Source organism: Carassius gibelio, chromosome B23 (assembly GCF_023724105.1).
Source record: "Carassius gibelio isolate Cgi1373 ecotype wild population from Czech Republic chromosome B23, carGib1.2-hapl.c, whole genome shotgun sequence".
In the NCBI taxonomy this organism is placed as follows: Eukaryota; Metazoa; Chordata; class Actinopteri; order Cypriniformes; family Cyprinidae; genus Carassius; species Carassius gibelio.
The window spans coordinates 4,583,347-4,603,140 of record NC_068418.1 but is presented as its reverse complement, the minus strand read 5'-3'; the positions used below and the strand labels follow the sequence as shown (position 1 = coordinate 4,603,140).

Sequence of the window (19,794 nt, the reverse complement as noted above, 5' to 3'; positions counted from 1 at the left end):
CAATGACGGGACTTATTGTAGTGGGAGGTAAGCCCAGACGTGTAGAGGATATGGAACCTGGAATGGTTCATCCAATTGTACTCGACCCCAAACATCCATTATCCCATTTAATTATCAAGGACTGTGATGAGAAACTTTTCCATCCTGGTCCAGAGAGAGTTTTCTCAGAACTCCGCCGCAATTACTGGATAATTAGAGGGAGACAAGCTGTAAAAAAACATCAGTGGTCTTGTTTGCAATGTAGGAAGTGGAGAGCTAAGCCATCTATTCCTCAAATGTCAGATTTGCCAAGCACCAAGCTCCGGTTGTTTAAACCTCCCTTTTGAAAGTGAAAGTGAAGTGACATTCAGCCAAGTATGGTGACCCATACTCAGAATTTGTGCTCTGCATTTAACCCATCCGAAATGCACACACAGAGCAGTGAACACACACACACACACACACACACTGTGAGCACACACCCGGAGCAGTGGGCATCATTTATGCTGCGGCGCCCGGGGAGCAGTTGGGGGTTCGATGCCTTGCTCAAGGGCACCTAAGTCATGGTATTGAATGATTTCTTTTATTCTACTGTTTGTAGTGACTTAAGACCATCTTGTACATCCTGTACATCTTGTACATGTTGCCCATCCAGTTCATCCTGTCCATCCCCATGTTATGGGAATTGTCTATGAATAATCATCTTGAACTTAAAATACAAGAGAGCAAAGGACTGGTATCTCTCCGGTGTTTTAATCAGACACACCATCAAGTTTCTACACCTCCGATGAACTTTGGATACATTAACATCTGATATCCTACATGGAGATATAAATGATTATAAGAAAATTGTGAAAAGGCCTCATAACTGCATGTTGACACAAATGGCAAAAATAAATCACTACTCACAACAACTTTTTTTTTTTTAAACATTTAAATATTATACAAAATAAATACTGATCCAATCATTGCCATTCACCACACTTGTTTGTGCTTTGTATAATATTAAAATGGTTTAATTTGAGTTATGGCTGGTAAGGAACACTGTTAGTTGCAGCAGTCACTTTGCTATAGCAGTCAAACATGCTGCAATGCTTCAGATTTATAGAATGTGGTATTTGTAACTATTTTATGAGGTTGCAGGTGTTTAACCCTACACACAACTACCAACTACCTACCCTAAATGTATTGCTTTTAGCTGCATTTTCATTAAGTCTAGTAAAGTGAGCCCACACTTTCTGTAGTTTTGCTCTGTCAGCCATGAGTGTAGAGCACAAAATGTAAACACACAGTTGGAAAGTCAAGTTGTGTGTTTGCGTTTAAAGGGCAGATTATTATTATTTTTTAATTCATATAATTACCTCTCATGGCATCAAGTATCTCTTTAATGTTGTCTTCTTTTAGCCTCCTGTTCTCTCTTTTAAGTTCCTTCATTTGCTGTTGTACATTACTCCAGTTTCTCTCAAGTATGTCCTCATCTGATGAGAACTCATTTTCGATAGCTGACTGGAACACAAAGAGCAAAAAGAAAAGAAAAAGAAAAAAAAAGGTTTCCCCTAAAATTTGCAAATCTTAAAATAATTTACCTGTAAAGAAGTTTGCTTTGCCATCAGCTCCTTCTTCAGGTTTTCAATCATTTGGTCTGCTTTGGGGTACATGCTGTCTTTTTACACTTTTGCTATCAAAATTACAATTTGAAGTTGTTTAATACCAGGGATTCAATTCAAATTGATTTGTATAGTGATTTTCAAAATATAATTCCAAAGCAGCTTTACAGAAATGCATGTTTGTGTTACAATTAAAGCAGAGGAATATATTGCTTCATTATAGCAATGGACATTTGTATTTGTTCTAGATTCACATACAGATGTTTTTATCCATCTAATTACCTTTTTTTTGGCCCCTCCTCTTCTTCTACATCCTCCATCACCCAACTGTTTGGCTTTGTCTTCCTCCTCAGTGTTTGTTTCCAGATGTCTTCACCCTTATTGAACTGTTCCCTTTTCTGGCAGAGATCACTATAGTTGTTTGTCAAAAAAAGTTGTGTGTACATTGTGAAAAACTGTGTTTTCCGCTGTTCCTTAAAGACAGTCTGTGATATATTTTTTGCTTATTTACTTATGTCTAATACGTCAAGTTTAGTGATGCAAACCTTATTAAAAGATTAAAGTTAACTTACCACCGAACATTAAAACTTTTGCAGGAAAAAGGGCTGGACAATTATTATTTTTTCTGCCTTTTTCCCACTTCACACTCATCCATCCATCATCTTCATCCTCGAGTGTGGGACATTGTGTTATAATTTATGAACAATTTTGCTGGTCTTGAGTACTCATCCAGTCAATTTTACCCACTTCCAAGCTCTTGTTCTTGAAATAATAAATGGCAAATGCTATTGTTTAAGTGTTGTGACTGACGCTTTTTCTTCATTTTCTTTTTGCTTTGCAGAGTTTGTTGCTTACAATAAACACAATGTGTTGTTAATTAGGCAAGAGCTAAGATTCGGATGTGCGCGAACGGATCACATGACTAAATATCACGACAGACGGTTACAAATTATTTTTTTTTAAATTCGGAGATGCATTCTTGTTGATGCAGGTGTTTGCAAGTTAAATAATGGCAAAGCATGCAGGACCTTACACAAGGAACTTGGAAGATGACTCAGAAATAATTCCAAGGAGAACCAGGTTCAGATGGATTGAAAATGACAATATGGTAAGACATTTTTATTTTTAAAGTCGACATGCAATTGTATTTTTGTAGCGCATGTTATAATCTTGTGGTGAAAAATTAATCCGAACAAGTCCACACACACACACACACACACACAAAAAAAAAAGTTTGCCGTGGTAATCTTTAATCAAAATCTGAGAAGTTATTTCTGGTCTGGAATGGCGTTCCTTTTCTGATAACGTCAGTTTGACCATAGACATCATATACAGTATTGTTCAAAATAATAGCAGTACAATGTGACTAACCAGAATAATCAAGGTTTTTAGTATATTTTTTATTGCTACGTGGCAAACAAGTTACCAGTAGGTTCAGTAGATTCTCAGAAAACAAACAAGACCCAGCATTCATGATATGCACGCTCTTAAGGCTGTGCAATTGGGCAATTAGTTGAAAGGGGTGTGTTCAAAAAAATAGCAGTGTCTACCTTTGACTGTACAAACTCAAAACTATTTTCTACAAACATTTTTTTTTTCTGGGATTTAGCAATCCTGTGAATCACTAAACTAATATTTAGTTGTATGACCACAGTTTTTTAAAACTGCTTGACATCTGTGTGGCATGGAGTCAACCAACTTGTGGCACCTCTCAGCTGTGATTCCACTCCATGATTCTTTAACAACATTCCACAATTCATTCACATTTCTTGGTTTTGCTTCAGAAACAGCATTTTTGATATCACCCCACAAGTTCTCAATTGGATTAAGGTCTGGAGATTGGGCTGGCCACTCCATAACATTAATTTTGTTGGTTTGGAACCAAGACTTTGCCCGTTTACTAGTGTGTTTTGGGTCATTGTCTTGTTGAAACAACCATTTCAAGGGCATGTCCTCTTCAGCATAGGGCAACATGACCTCTTCAAGTATTTTAACACATGCAAACTGATCCATGATCCCTGGTATGCGATAAATAGGCCCAACACCATAGTAGGAGAAACATGCCCATATCATGATGCTTGCACCTCCATGCTTCACTGTCTTCACTGTGTACTGTGGCTTGAATTCAGAGTTTGGGGGTCGTCTCACAAACTGTCTGTGGCCCTTGGACCCAAAAAGAACAATTTTACTCTCATCAGTCCACAAAATGTTCCTCCATTTCTCTTTAGGCCAGTTGATGTGTTCTTTGGCAAATTGTAACCTCTTCTGCACATGCCTTTTTTTTAACAGAGGGACTTTGCGGGGGATTCTTGAAAATAGATTAGCTTCACACAGACGTCTTCTAACTGTCACAGTACTTACAGGTAACTCCAGACTGTCTTTGATCATCCTGGAGGTGATCATTGGCTGAGCCTTTGCCATTCTGGTTATTCTTCTATCCATTTTGATGGTTGTCTTCCGTTTTCTTCCACGTCTCTCTGGTTTTGCTCTCCATTTTAAGGCATTGGAGATCATTTTAGCTGAACAGCCTATCATTTTTTGCACCTCTTTATAGGTTTTCCCCTCTCTAATCAACTTTTTAATCAAAGTACGCTGTTCTTCTGAACAATGTCTTGAACGACCCATTTTCCTCAGCTTTCAAATGCATGTTCAATAAGTGTTGGCTTCATCCTTAAATAGGGGCCACCTGATTCACACCTGTTTCTTCACAAAATTGATGACCTCAGTGATTGAATGCCACACTGCTATTTTTTTGAACACACCCCTTTCAACTAATTGCCCAATTGCACAGCCTTAAGAGCGTGCATATCATGAATGCTGGGTCTCATTTGTTTTCTGAGAATCTACTGAACCTACTGGTAACTTGTTTGCCACGTAGCAATAAAAAAATATACGAAAAACCTTGATTATTCTGGTTAGTCACATTGTACTGCTATTATTTTGAACAATACTGTATGATGTCTATGAGTTTGACGGCTTGGGTTGAAAACGCTTAACCACTCTATGCTATGAGCAGAGATGGAGACGAGGATCATTCCATCCTTATGTTCATAAACATTGTTCGCTAAATGTCTTGAGAACTGAATTGTATTTTTTGAAATTCAATAAAAAAAATATATGAATAAAATAAATAAAGTTCTGATATTTTTGCTCTTTAAACCTTTTTTGTTACATAATCTTTCCCAGTTTCCCAGTTACACCACGAAAACATCGAATGTTAAGTCTTCACATTTTTTGATAAACCTCAAGGGTAGGCCTATGAGCAATATGGTATGGGTCTTGTAATCTATTATTTGGCTGTAGATAGCAGGATCATTGTGTGTAGCTATGCCATGCTCAGTAATAGGTTAAATTAACTTAAATTAACATTTTATTGCTGACAATAGATGTAGGACTAGTTGCTATTTCTTGTGAAATTTTATATAATTTTATATAATATATTATATATATTATGTCTCCTATGTCTACCCACACACATTAAAATAATTTTGATACATTAACCCTTTAACTGCCGCTCGACCAAATGGTTGAGCACATTTTGAGTCACTATATTTTATTGAGAGGAGTACCTAACTTAATTCAAGCTGATTGAGCCATCTCTACCATCTGGTAGAGGTATGTTAAGCCAAAAAAAATCAACAGCATTTGTCACAACACTTCTTCTTTGATGGATGTCAGAGAGAAAGAAATCACTCCTGCCATGTAAACTGTTTTTGGTTGCCAGGGCAAGACAACCCTGCACAGATTACCAAAAAAAACTGCATTAAGGGACCAGTGGATGGAGTTTATTTTTACAGAGCATCAACGGAGTTGTGCAAGTGTTTTTGTTTGTTCCCTGCATTTCGTAGATGCTTGTTTTACAAACAAGGCCCAGTTTGACGCCGGATTTGCACATCATTTATTTCTTAAGGATAATGCAGTCCCAACGAAAAAGGGTCACGATAGTGTGTTGGAACCGCATGTGGTGAGTAAAACTGCTTAAAATATCTCTGCCTCCTTGTTAGTGCGTCCGCCTCCCATCGGAGACCCGGGTTCAAGCGCCGCTCGGAGCGAGTCGTTGCTGCTGCTGCTCTCGTTCAGTTTCAGCCTTCACAGCTGTCACAGCTTCCAAACGCTCTCAACGCAAAAGCTTACTCGTGCTCGTGATTCTTTAGCTCCGCCCACACGTCACGCCTCCAGCCGATCGTGTTTTTCCGTGAAAAATCGGTACAGACTATCTTTCTCTTATGAATATAATAAAACTAAAGACTTTTTGGAGTTATGAAGGATGTAGTCCTACTTTATAGGTACTCAAGATTAACAGGATATTGTGTGAAAACGAGCATTTCACCCCGCCCCCCAATCCACCCCCCCCCCCCTTAAAGAAGCCTTATCATTAGAGACTGAAGCTATTGACTGGTAAGACACACAGGGAAACCGGCATGTTTCTAAAGTGTTTGTGGTGGTTTGTAGCTCTGATTCAATGCCTCGTCCAATGCTTCGTAACACAAAGCAGTTCAATGGTTTTTATGGTTGTGACTTCTGTTATCATAAAGGTGGTAAATCATATCCATACGATCAACCTGAACCCGCACTTCGAAATGAAAGGGTTCATTTCAGTCATGCAATGTCAGCTTCATATAATGAGCTAGTATTTGGAGTCAAAGGGCCATCTCCTTTAATGAAGCTTAGTCATTTCTAAATGATAAATGGTTTCATTCCTGAATATCAACACAACGTGTGCCTTGGAGTCACTCGGCAACTGTCCACATTGTGGTTTGATACAGCAAACAGTGAAGCCCCCTGGTACATTGGCAAACAGACGGAAGAGGCTGATATGCGACTTTTAAAAATAAAACCTCCTGTTGAGATAACTAGGACACCAAGATCAGTGAATGAAAGGAAGTTCTGGAAAGCTTCAGAATGGCAAGCATTACTCCTATTCTATGCTCTCCATGTACTGAAAGGAATACTCCCTGCCAGATTTTGGAATCATTTGTTTTTATTGGTGTTTGATGTATATATATTACTCCAGGAAAAGATCAAGACTAGAAGCCTATTGTTGTCAGAACTGGCTCTTAAAAAATTTGTAATAGAATTTCAAAGAATATATGGGAAAGACCACATGACATTTAACGTACACTTGCTCACACATATCGCACAAAGTGTGAAACAGTGGGGACCATTATGGGCTACGTCAGCCTTTCCATTTGAATCCAATATGGGTACTCTATTAAAGTATTTTAATGGAACACAGAATGTCCCTTCACAAATAGTTAGAAAATTTATGTTGTGGAAAGAATTGCCAGAAAATGCTAAACATACGAGTGCAAAGGTCCAGTCATTTGTTAAATAACTTTATTTTAATAAGCGAAGAACAGATACATGTGAAAAATTAAATGATAGTGTCCAGGTTTTTGGGCATCCCCCATTTCAGGAAAACATCAAAACTTCTTCCAGGCTTGCGATTTCTAAGTTATGTGGAAATCTAAGTAACTGCTTCTGGTCTTACAGCCGTTTCTTGGTTAATGGAGTTCTGTATCACACTCAAAAATATGATCGACTGAAGAAAAGATATAACAGTGCTGCATACTTGAAAGATGGTACATTCTATTTAATTAATGACTTAGTCATTTTTAAACAAATGTGCGCCCATCAAAGGCAAAGCCCTGCATATTGTGCATGTACCAAACATTGCTGTGCTTTAGTTGAGGTACTTGTTAAATCTAGCAGGCCTTTATGTAAAGATTCACAAATAAATGTAGAGAGTACATTTGTACATGAGATTAGGAAGAATGGAAAGATCAGTGCCATCTGGCCTGATATGATAAAAATGAAATGTGTTATTGTTGAAACAGTTGACAATTTGTACATTGCACCTTTGCCAAATCCATTTGAAAGAGACTAAAAAAGCAGTCATTAGTGATATTATACATAGTACTATAGTGTTGTATTGCCAATTATTTATGTTTCATAAAAAGACTTGCTTCTTTTCCTATTTGGCTTAATGATTTGTAATTAGATTAAAAATCTCTGTATCTGTATCTGCTCTGTATCTATGTTATTATAGAAGCTAGTATGAATTAATTCTGTTCCAATTCTTACACCTGGGAAGAATTGCAAATAAAATCTGTTTCTATGTGGGTTAGTATCACTGTGTCAATATCATGTTCAGTTACATGTTTATTTTATTGACTCTATGCTATTCCACCCAAATGCTTGTTACTATATAAACTTGAACATGTTAGTCTATAAGACAGTGTGTAATATTATGTTAAAAAAGTATTAAGTAATAAAGTAATATGTATAAAAGTAATAAGCTGCTCAATCAAAATAGTAAACACAATTACATGCAAAGAATACTTAGAATACTTAATTATACTTTTAAGTATATCTCGAATAGCAAGCAGGCCAAATATACTTAGACTTGTCTGTCAGTATCTGTAAGTCAAGTATACTTAAGTGCAATTTGAAGTATATTTCTGGGAAGTACATCTGAATAGTACATACAAAGTAGACTGAAAGTAAACTCTCTTAATTTTAGTTTAAAAGAACTGTTCTAATAGCACACTAGAATAAACTTCTTTTTCATAAGGGTAGTACTGTCAGCAGTATATGATCCACATCCAGACATGATGATGGAACAACCACAGCACAGCCCTTCACAGTCAACTAGACAAACTCTCGGGGTATGGGAAGTAAAAGTGCAAATAAAGGTGCTATGACTCTGAACAGGCAGAATTGTAGGTTATTGAGCTAATAGGCTATTAATTTTCATGGCATCTCACTGGCAAAAAAAATATATATATATATATATATATATATATATATATATATATATATATAATATTTTTTATTATTTTACAAACAATCAGCTATTATGGTAAGAAAAAAAAAACAGCAGCAACTATTTACACTTAGTGGAATTAACATACTTTCTTTGCGATAGATTAAATTTACAGTAGGCTAAGTGCAAATAGCTCTAGATGCTATTTACACTTAGTGAAAATAGTAATATATTCTATTTACCATGTAGAAGTAGCAGTTCTTTGCGATAGTCTAAGTGTAAATGATAATTTAGCTATTTATACTGGCAGATCCATACTAGGCCTATTTGCACCTCAGTGTTATACATTATCAGGATGAAATAATAACAGATTGTAAATGATTATATTAATTAAAATGATAAATCCCTGTATCATTATTTAACACGCATAAGGGACTTTACTTTCACTTTTAGAAAGTTGTCTTAATTTTTATTGAAAATAAATTCTAAAGCGATGGGAAAAGTGAGAAGAAGGGGCTCAACCAAATCCAAACTTGAACCCCGTCAATCGCATCACAAGCTAGTTTTCTGTGTCCAGTGAGTTACTGCCTACACTACTGAACATTATTCACGGGTAGTATTTAATCATATGTGACATTGCAGGGTGGAGCTACGGTAGATTTGCACTTTGTAATAGACACTCAGAATAATCTGGTTCCCTTTCATAGGTCACTTCGATGCTGCGGTGACACATAGCAGGTGACCTGCTATGGGAACACCCCTCGGTGTGACGAATGTCTGAAGCCAAATAGCGCTTGGCACCACCCTACGCATGCGTACGCATTGTATACCTGGGTGCCGTGCGCCATTTCGCTCAGATTTCATTCCTTCAGGGAAGCAAATCATCTGTGCCCTAGGATTAATCTCGCGTTCTCCAGTGGTTTCTACGAGCAGTGTTAAATCCTCTTCGCGGACGCGATGAGTCAACGAAAGGTAAGAGCCATATAATGGGTTTATCACGAGGAGGCGCTCATGAGATGTTTGTTATCAGCCTCTCTACATGTTCTCTCCGTGATAGCCTACGGCTACAGTAAAAAAAAAAAAGAATCCGCGCTCTGGAGTGTATTTCTATAAGTCGCCTCGTGTCTAACCCCCACCGTTTCGCTTCTGCGGTCGCCGAGGCCCCACACGAGGTGTTGGTTAGGGGCGATATGTGCGGCTTGACTAAGAATACAGTGATGCACTGGAGTTTTCCACTTGCTCGCTCTCCCCCACTCGAGCGTGTTAATCAGCAGATTTTCTTTTTCAAACTATGTTTGTCCAACCACGGCTTCGAACTCAGAGTAGGCTCTGGCCGGCACATGCGGTTCTCACCCTCCGAGCGGACAGGAGAAACGCGCCTCCCCTTCCTCAGTGAGCTATTTATGTGGCTACCCGCGTGGTGGATAAACTATCTTGTTGGATTAAATCCTGCCGTGGATACGCTTCAGATTATACACAACGAAACGCAGCGACTTGAGTGCTGTTGGACTGCTAACCCTCTCACTGCAGTCCCCACGCTCTGACATTGACTGTCTCGCTTTTTTGCTAGCTAAATTCCTAATTCCTGCCGTGGACACATTTCAGGATTAAACACAATGAGACGCAATGGCTCTTATGCATACACTTCCCTTGTGCATGAACGTCACAAACTTTTCGTGCCCGGACATTTTAACGTGTATGACAGCGTTGCAGGAAGCAGAAATTTTGAGACCGCTAGTATTGTTTCGGACCGCGTGGGAATGCTTGCCCAACATTTCTCAATGGGTGTTACGCACAATTTGTCACAGATACACCATTCAGTTTCGAAGAGGCCCGCCTCCTTTCCGTGGAATTCTTTCCACGGTAGTGAAATCGATGGAAATAGTGGTGCTGCGACAGGAGATGTCAGCTCTGCTGAGCAAAGGGGCTATAGAAGATGTACACCCCTCTCAGATGGAGTCAGGGTTTTACAGCCATTATTTTGTGGTACCAAAAAAAGACCCATTCTGGATTTATGCCGTCTGAATCTTGCACTCAGGCTGAGCAAATTCAAGATGTTGACGGTGAAGTCTATTTTGTCTCAGATTCAACCAAACGACTGGTTTGTCACGATCGATCTGAAGGATGCATACTTTCATATTCAGATCATCAAGAGACACAGGAAGTTCCTCAGATTCGCTTTACAGGGCAAAGCGTATCAATACTGTGTTCTTCCCTTTGGCTTAGCTCTGGCTCACCGTACTTTCTCAAAATGCATGGACACAGCTCTGGCCCCGTTGCGGCTCCAGGGCATTCGTGTTTTGAACTACTTAGACGATTGGCTGGTGTTAGCGCAATCACAGACTCAAGCACACTCTCATCGGGATCTTGTGCTGAATCATTTAAACAGCCTGGGCTTACGCACAAATTTCCAGGAAAGTGTTTTAATCCCCTCTCAACGGGTAACCTTTCTGGGAATAGACTTGGACCCTCGCGCAATGACAGCAAAGTTTTCTCTCCCGCGCGCACACTCAATTGCGTCATGCGTGCAGCGCTTCAAAGCAGGTCGCACAGTGACAGTGAGATTGTGCCTCAGACTTTTAGGTCTAATGGCATTCCCCGTAATTTGTCTGGGATTACTTTACATGCATCCTTTTCAGTGGTGACGAAAAGACCAAATATTTCACCCCGCTGTATTCCGCATTGGACGATTACTGTGACACGGAGGTCTGTGACTGGGGATTTGTGCTTTCCGAGAGACCATCACGACGGATGCGTCTTTGACCGGTTGGGGAGCTGTTTGTCAATGGCGCCGAGCCCATGGAGGGTGGACAGCGGCACCACGCAGTTGCCACATAAACAGGTTGGAATTACTGGCGGTTTTTCTAGCACTCCAGTATTTCTCAAATCTGCTGATTGGCCATCATGTGCTGCTCAGATCAGACAACACAGCGGTTGTGTCATACCTGAATCATCACATGTTCTTCTTTGGTCTCAGAACAAATTTCTGTCGATCCAAGCTGTTCATGTCCCCGGACGTTTGAACTTCGGAGCGGATTTGCTATCCAGACAGACTCTGGATCAAGGGGAATGGAGATTACACCCCCAAATGGTGAATCTCTTATGGCAGATTTTCGGAGAAGCGAGATTGAATTTATTTGCATCGAACATGACTACGCATTGCTCGCTATGGTTCTCCCTATGCCCCCCATCATCCTTGGGCCTGGATGCGTTAGCTCACAGTTGGCCCAGGACCAGTTTGTATGCTTTTCCCCCAATTTTTTTGATCCCAGTGGTATTATCCAGAATACGGCTGGACAGAGTGGAACAGCTGCTGGTGGTGGCTCCGCGGTGGCACACACAGCCGTGGTTTGCAAACCTGATCAGTCTGTTAGCGAGCTCTCCATGTGAGATTCCCCTCAGACAAGATTTATTATCACAAGCACAGGAACTGATTTGGCACCCGAGGCCAGATCTATGGAAACTGTGGGCATGGCCTCTGAGCGGAGTGAGTTAGTATGTCCTGGCCTTTCTTTTGAAACTACCGAGACTATACTGAATTCTAGAGCAGCTTCTACGAGACCCTTATATGCTTTCAAGTGGAGGCTGTTTACGACCTGGTATGAAATTCGTAATATGGATCCAGTTTACTGCCCAGTGGCTTCAGTACTGGAGTTCCTTCAGGACCGTTTTTCGGAAGCAGTGACACCAGCCACTCTAAAGGTTTATGTGGCAGCCATTGTAGCTTACAACGAATATATAGACAGTGCCTCAGTGGGCCGTCATCCACTGGTTTCTCATTTCATACAGGGTGCGCGATGGCTGAGGCCTTTCCGCCCTGTGCGAGTTCCTCCATGGGATTTATCCATTGTGTTGCAGGGTTTATCAGGGCATCCGTTTGAGCCCTTGGAAACTGTACCGGATAAAATCCAGTTGGGTGATTTTCAGGCTCTCTCTGTCTCACCCTCGTGCATGGAATTTGCACTGGGCTCTGTGAAGGTGTTATTGCGACCAAGGCCTAATTATGTCCCTAGGTCGCATCTAATCCCTTTCGCTTTCAGCAAGTGGTCCTGGAGGCTTTATCCCCTGATGAGGCGGGGTCTGGAGATCTAAGTCTTTGCCCTGTGAGAGCTTAAAGTCTTATGTGGATCGTACAGCCCCATGGCGTGAGTCTGACCAGCTTTTTGTCTGTTTTGGACATAATAATAAAGGCCATGCGGTTACAAAACAGTGCATGTTCCACTGGCTGGTGGAGGCAATATCGTTAGCCTATGAGGCGCACGGACTCGCTTCGCCCTTAGGAGTTAAAGCTCATTCCACGGGAGCAGTGGTTTCTTCTCAAGCTTTTCTCAGTGGATCTTCTATGGATGATATCTGTGCTGCAGCAGGTTGGTCCTCACCGATCACTTTTATCAAGTCTTACAGTCTGGATATGAGGATGGCCCCTGGCTCCCGGGTTCTCTCCGCTTGAGCAGATGCTTCCTTGGATCCAAGCTATCAGGTATGTCAGGCGTTATGGTATAGTGTTCCCATAGCAGGTGACATCACCGCAGCATCGAAGTGACCTATGAATGGGAACATCTCGGTTACGTATGTAACCATGGTTCCCTGAATAGGGAACGAGATGCTGCAGTCCTGGCCGTGCCATACCTTGATAGCATTCTTCTTCTTCAGTTCATGAAATCTGAGCGAAATGGCGTGCGGCACCCAATTATACGATGCGTACGCATGCGTAGGGCGGTGCCATTCGCTATTTGGCCAATAGACCATTTACGCAAAAACCGGAAACACGTCAACGAAGTGTAAACCCAGTTCCGGTGTGAGCTTTGTTGGCGGAGAAATCGAAATGTCAGCTAGAGTGTTTTCGACGAGCCTGAGTTTTCTTCCCAAGTTCACCAGCGCCGATGTGGTGAAGAGTGTGGAGGTGCATTTGTCCACTAAAGGGAACAAATTGGACAAAGGATACAAGTTCTTCCACGAAGAGTTTATCCACAATTATCAAGGTAAGCTTTAGCTAGCTTTAGCCATAGCACCGGTTATAACTCTGTTAACGTTAACTGTATATCTTAGGTGTTGCGAATTTGTAATATAAGGTATAACACATCGCAGTGAATATGTTGTGTGTATGTTTAAGTGAGAAGGCACGAGATTAACATAACCAGTAATTTGGTGAAGCTGTAACATTACTAGGTAACGTTGAATGTGAAATGTTACTGAAACTTTCTTGTAAAGTTGTGTATTTCTATGTGAGATAACACGTAATGTTTTCTTTTTGTATGCGGTTATAGTTTTAAATATACTCCAGGGACAGGTAGTAGTGAGAGGTAAATGCTTCAGGTCAATGAGAAAGAGCGAGGAGCCTCACAAACTGGAGGTTTGACTATAGACAGACAGAATGCCGGTTGGCAAAAGTTGCCCGTTCTTGCGTGTTCACTCTTCTTGCTGCGGTTGCGGCATTTTCTTCACTTACTATTATTTTACTGAAAGTAGGGTGACCAGACGTCCTCTTTTTTTCCCGGACATGTCCTCTTTTTTGATACCTATATAATAAAATAACATTGAACATACATGAAATGTAATCATATTTGCATTATGTACGCAGCTCTGCACACCCATTACTCTCAATGAAATATCTCACAAACTCACTTCACTCTTCCTTTTTTTTACCAACTCAAATCTGGTCACCCTACTGAAAGTTATAGTTTGATGTTATTATGAACATTGATGTAGCAACATAAGTATGACTTAATTGTAACCTATTTAATGTGTCTAGATATCACTGGATGTAGAGAGTGCCAACCTGAAAGCTTTCTCCTGCAGTTGTGCGGCTGGTAAAGGATTCTGCAATCACATAGTTGCCATCCTGTACCAGACCGCACATTATTCACAGCTGGGTCTGCAGGCTGTTCCACCCCCACTGGCCTGCACAAGTGGCTTGCAAAGATGGCACAGACCAAGAACAGAGGTGGGTTTGTGATAAACATGTCATTATGATTTAAGAACCGATGCGTATCTATAACAACTCTAAATTATTATAAAAACACCCCCAGTAGTGACTACAGACTGTAATTGCTTTTTGTCTTTTACTTTTAAGGGAATCCATCCTGAACCGGCTAGTGAGCTGGTGGTGCAAAAGCCCAAAACAGTTGGCAAGGATGGTCTGAGGTCCACACTGTACAAGGCATATACAGGTGATTAATTTAACTTTTTGTTGCTTTGTGAGAGCAAGTTAAGTTTTTTTTAATGTTATGACTAACCAAATGATGGTTAACTCAGATATAATGAATAAAATGTAAATGTATATATGCACTCAAGTCTAACTTTTCTTTTGTGTGACCAATAATCTTGTGTTTCTCTTGTCTAGGACCACTGCCAGATCCATATATGATGGCATCTGGAAGCAAATTAAGCCAGGTGCAGCCCCAACCTCTCATGGCTGTTGTATTGGATGGGCTTTCTGAGATGGAGTTGACGCCATCTAAACTTGGGTCTGTCCCTCGTGGATCCCCCATGTCCTATCACTGTCCACCCAAGAAGTCCAGTGACCTCCTCCTACACCACATGGCTCCAGAATTTCCATCCCTTCCTTTGATGCAGCACATTTTTCCCAGGTTGCATTTTGTCCCGACCTTGCATCAGTTTATGCATCTCCAGTCTCTTGAAGTGTCACCGCAGCTGTCCTGTGAGATAGCAAAAGAAACTCAGCAGCAATCCAAATGTCCTGCGTGGACACAGCTACGGCGACCAAGGCTGACTGCTAGTCGTTTTTGGGATGCTTGTTGTAGTAGGGCGTGTCGTGCAGAGCTGGAGTCTGCAGCTATTCAGATGATCAGAGGCTCCACAAAGCAAACAGCTGCAATGAAGCGTGGTCTACTAGTGGAGCCTGAAGTACTGGCAAACTATGCTGAACTGTTGCGAGTTAATGTGTTACCAGCAGGATTCGTCATTCACCCTGACGCACCACATCTCGGGGCCAGTCCAGACGGTCGGGTGTATGACCCTTCAGAGTCACCTCCTTTTGGCCTGGTTGAAGTGAAGAGCAGCACAAAAACTGATCCATCTCAGGTTGCTCACCTCAAGGTGCAGGAAGGCCACGCCAGTCTGAGGCGTTCACATAAGTACTACTGGCAGGTTCAGGGCCAACTGGCAATCACAGGATTGACATGGTGTGACTTTGTTACCGATACCCGATCAACTTTAACCGTGGAAAGAATTTGGCGTGATCTCGTTCATTGCGGAAATGAAAGAGCAATTAGATATATATTATTATGGCACATACATGAATGCATACCTTAAATTACACTAATCTTGTCTTGCCAATCAGTTTGTCTTAATGTTAATGATCTGTAATGTTATTTGTTTTATTGTAAATATTTGATGTTATGAGTTTTTATTAATCAGTTGATGTTACGCATACCAAAAAAATTAAATGATGCACAATTTTGACCAAACTTTTTTTATTTGTTCATCTATTTTTTGTGTGAAATCAAAGGCACATTTCAACAGAAAAATATTAAGAATATAACAATTATATTTAATTTGATTTTTAAGAATATGTGCGAACATTTTTTTTTTTTTCACTTTTTTTTTTTTTTTTATTATTTACATACTATTAACACTTTATTTACATACCAAACATTAATTCACTCTTCAAAACAAAAAGGTCCTTGATAATTTGCCAAAACACAGCAGTTAAGCCAGATCTGATTCACACTGCCAATCAGTGTGAGCGGCACGGGAGAGTCCCAGATGTGAAAGGACTTTATCCTACCAATCACTCTTTCCACTATAATTCTGAGGCGGGCAATGGCTTGGGTTTGTTCCGTTTCCTCCTTGCTGAATTGAGCTGAACGCTTAAAAGGTGGAATGATGAGCTTAGATCCAACGTCAGCAAGGAGGTCTTGAATGAGGAACCCTTTGTCCGCCATGACATCGTCTCCTGGCTCCAGCAAGGGAAGGACTCCACTGATCCTGGTGATCTCCTTATCTGAGATGCACCCAGTGTACAGGGGTGAGATGAATGTCACCAAACCATTGGGAGCAACTCCAATTAGCCCTTTCAATGTCGTCCTGTTTTTGTAATTTGAAAATGTTTCTGATTGTAAGGTCAGGGATGAGGCTGTTTCCTGGGAAATTTCTGTGCAGTCCAGTATCACTCTGACATTGGGACAGTACCGCTGGAATTTAAGGGGCATAGTGGACTTAACCTTTTCCCTGCTTATCCAGATGGGAAGTGAGCTCAGCATCATAAAAAGATAATTGGCCCAGGTGATGGTAACCCTGCTAACCCTGGCAATGCTCACATTAAACATGTCAGCAATGAGCTGCTCCTTCATGCCAACAGCAACCCGCATGGAGTACATCAAGAACTCATCTATTAATGGCATTATGCGTGGTGGGCTGGGATCTTCGCAGCCTTCCTCACCTGCCCTCTGTGCTTTGGTCCAGTACACCAGTCTAAGTGCAGATGGTGCAATCGACTCCCAAAAAATAGTAAAAACACTCTCAGATGGAAATTTTGTGTAGAAACGTATTTGGTCGTCTGACGCACAGTATCGGCTGAAGAGAGTAGGGGGTGGTAGACCAGTGTTTTGCAATTTGGCTTCTAGGTCATGGATGTAATCCAAAGCCTCATCCAGAGCACCTGTAAAGATAAAGAAATTAAAAACCAGTCTTAACATATTTATGCCACATTTCAACACAACACAGTATTTTTAAGAATAAAAAGTATTTTAAGTATTTAATTACAAATTACACTTCATTTATTTTTTGTTAAGGAAAATACAAATGACAAAATACTCAAAAGTAATTAAATACATGTAATTAAAATAGGGGAGAACAGGGCACAACCTAACACAAGGCTATTTGTAACACACTTGTTTTAAATACTTCCACACATGCTAGTATGATGAAACAGTGTATTTACTAGCTGCCACATGAATAAATTTTTCATTATTGTTTAAAAAAAAATACATTATTTTATATGAACACAATAATTGTATTTTATTGAGAAAATATTTTAAGATTTCTTGTATTTTTTTTTTTTAATTAGATCGGATTACATTTTAAACTGTTATATGGTCGTGTTATAAAAATTTTTGGGGAAAAAATAAACACTCTAAACCCAAAGTAGGTTTACAAAAATGGAGAAAGTCAAAAAGCGTTAGGTTGTGCCCGCTCTCCCCTACTGCCCATCTCTGGCCCCTTACAGCTAGACAGCATGAGACTATGTTACAGATGTAGGCTAAAGTTATTTGAATTTCGTGAACAGCTTATAATATAAACATCAGTTTGTTCAGGTATAAATGCATTTATCCAATAACGGTACACATAGTTGAATAGCGTTAACTAAACACATTATGAACAATCTTACCTGCAGGTGGGTGTGTCACGTAGTCGTGATCCATCCTTGCTGCCTTAGCCACCATGTCGCTATCTTCACAGCATAGCTGTATAGACCGACGTTTTAAGGTTCTGTCATATACTGACTCCCTTCTCAAAGGAGCAGTAAAGTTGTTCCAAGGAAATAGGCTTGGGACGACACCACTCCTCAGGCGACGAACGACGCAGCCACCACTGTAATCATCCGGAGCGAAGTGCCGGCTGCAAACATAGGTGCTACCTGTTTTAACATTAAAACTATGCCCTTTCTCTCTTCGGATCGCCTGTATCCATTTGGGTTTCAGGTTTGGATCCACAGGAAAAGAATGAAAAGAAAGGTAGGGCTGTTTTTGGTTGGAAGACGAACAGCCTGGAACACAACAGAAACTGCGACTCTTTGACTCTGCCATTTTTCGTATCTGCCGCGGACCGCTACGATAACCGGAAGTTCTAATACACTTCATTGACGTATTTCCGTTCGAAAAATGCGGAAGTGCGAAAAAGGTCTATAGGATTGGCGGGATGTAGGGCTTCAGACATTCGTCACACCGAGGGGTGTTCCCATAGCAGGTGACGTCACCGCAGCATCTCATTCCCTATTCAGATGTTTTCCATTTGCATTAAGATTATTTTTATTACCACACTGGCATATAATATAACTTAAGTAAAATGCACTTCATTTAGACCCCCAAGGAAACAAGACTAAATATATAATTTTCCTTTATAGAAAATCCATTATTATTTTATATTGTATTTATATGTGTCCTTAAAATAAGAAAAAAAAAACACGTGGACCCACTTTATATTAAGTGGCCTTAACTACTATGTACGTACATTTTAATTAATAATATAGTACAATGTACTTATTGTGTACATACACGTTTTTACATTGCACTTATATTTAAAAAAAACCTACATGTAATTATATCTATATTTAATTTCTGTAATAACATTTATAATTACACTGTTGACCCATACTTTACATCTTAACCCACCCTTAAACTTACCCATACCTCCAACCCTCTCCCTAACCTTACCCCTATCCCACCTCAATAGCAGCAAAAGTGTTTTACAATACAACATGAACACAATAAGTACATTGTACTTATTTTTTATGTAAGTACATAGTAGTTAAGGCCACCTAATATAAAGCGGGACCAAACACGTAATAAGAAAAGTATTTTTGCAGCATGCATGAATGAATTAAGTATTTAAACATTGCTTGCCCTATAAAAAGGAGAGGAGACTGAAAGAAACTCTGGGTTTATCGAAGAAAACCTGCCCCCGACCAGGTTAGGTTCATAGAGTAAGTTACCATGGTAACTGATTCTGAGTACAAGTTACCCCTTTAATAACGGTCTTGACTTACCCTGCTTTCTCAGGTTTGACAAACCTCCCATTATGAAACAGAAAAACTAGAGTTTTCCTCATTTCAGGGTTAACATACTCTGAAACTACTTCTGAAACAGGCCCTGTAAGCAAGCAAGAAATGAAATAATAATACAGAGCAAAGATTATTTTATCAGATTTTCCCTTGTTGTGAGGTGTGTTACGAATGTCCGAACCTGATTGGAAGAGCGTCGGAGCCACCCGTTCATGAATCATAAATATTCAACATGTTTAATATTTACGATCAGAAATTCTGATGTATGGGGGGAACCCTGAGGACAAACACATACACGCTCTGGAGATTATCACATGAAACGAAACAATATCCAATCAGAAAGCGAGATGATGGCGGAAAGCAGTCATGGTGCAGCACAAAGTGAAATTGATGTGGACAGGAGAGATGGAGGATCAGCTTGTTGATTTGTGGCAACAACGTGTCATGTATAAAATCATTCCAAAAATCATAGCAATTTCTTCCTGCATATGATTTTTTATCCTCATGTTTGTGGTCTATCACATTTTGAAAATCTTCTAAGATATAAAAAATATTTTGCTGTGTACCCGGCATAAGAGTAACAGGGTCAATTTATCTGAACATTTCTTGAAAAACTGCCTGTATAATCTATAAAATCTCCTTAATTTGGGCCATCAAGAGCATTAGAAACAGCTGTATCAATTGTAGGGTCTTTTTCT

The 19,794-nt window shown here is 40.1% G+C and overlaps 2 protein-coding genes across 2 annotated transcripts; one reads left to right on the top strand and one right to left on the bottom strand.

Annotated features, from left to right (window-relative positions):
• Window positions 1-13,177: 13,177 nt before the first annotated feature.
• Window positions 13,178-15,681, top strand: LOC128011642 (uncharacterized). Its single transcript, XM_052594287.1, has 6 exons — window positions 13,178-13,334; window positions 13,620-13,705; window positions 14,105-14,296; window positions 14,426-14,522; window positions 14,696-15,550; window positions 15,656-15,681. The coding sequence occupies exons 1-6, from the start codon at window positions 13,178-13,180 to the stop codon at window positions 15,679-15,681; spliced, it is 1,413 nt and encodes a 470-aa protein (XP_052450247.1).
• Window positions 15,682-15,955: 274 nt separating this feature from the next.
• LOC128011281 (uncharacterized) lies at window positions 15,956-18,137 on the bottom strand. The gene is made up of 2 exons (XM_052593513.1): window positions 17,705-18,137; window positions 15,956-16,975 (listed from the first exon to the last, which is right to left on the bottom strand). The coding sequence occupies exons 1-2, from the start codon at window positions 18,120-18,122 to the stop codon at window positions 15,975-15,977; spliced, it is 1,419 nt and encodes a 472-aa protein (XP_052449473.1). The 5' UTR covers window positions 18,123-18,137; the 3' UTR covers window positions 15,956-15,974.
• Window positions 18,138-19,794: the final 1,657 nt, after the last annotated feature.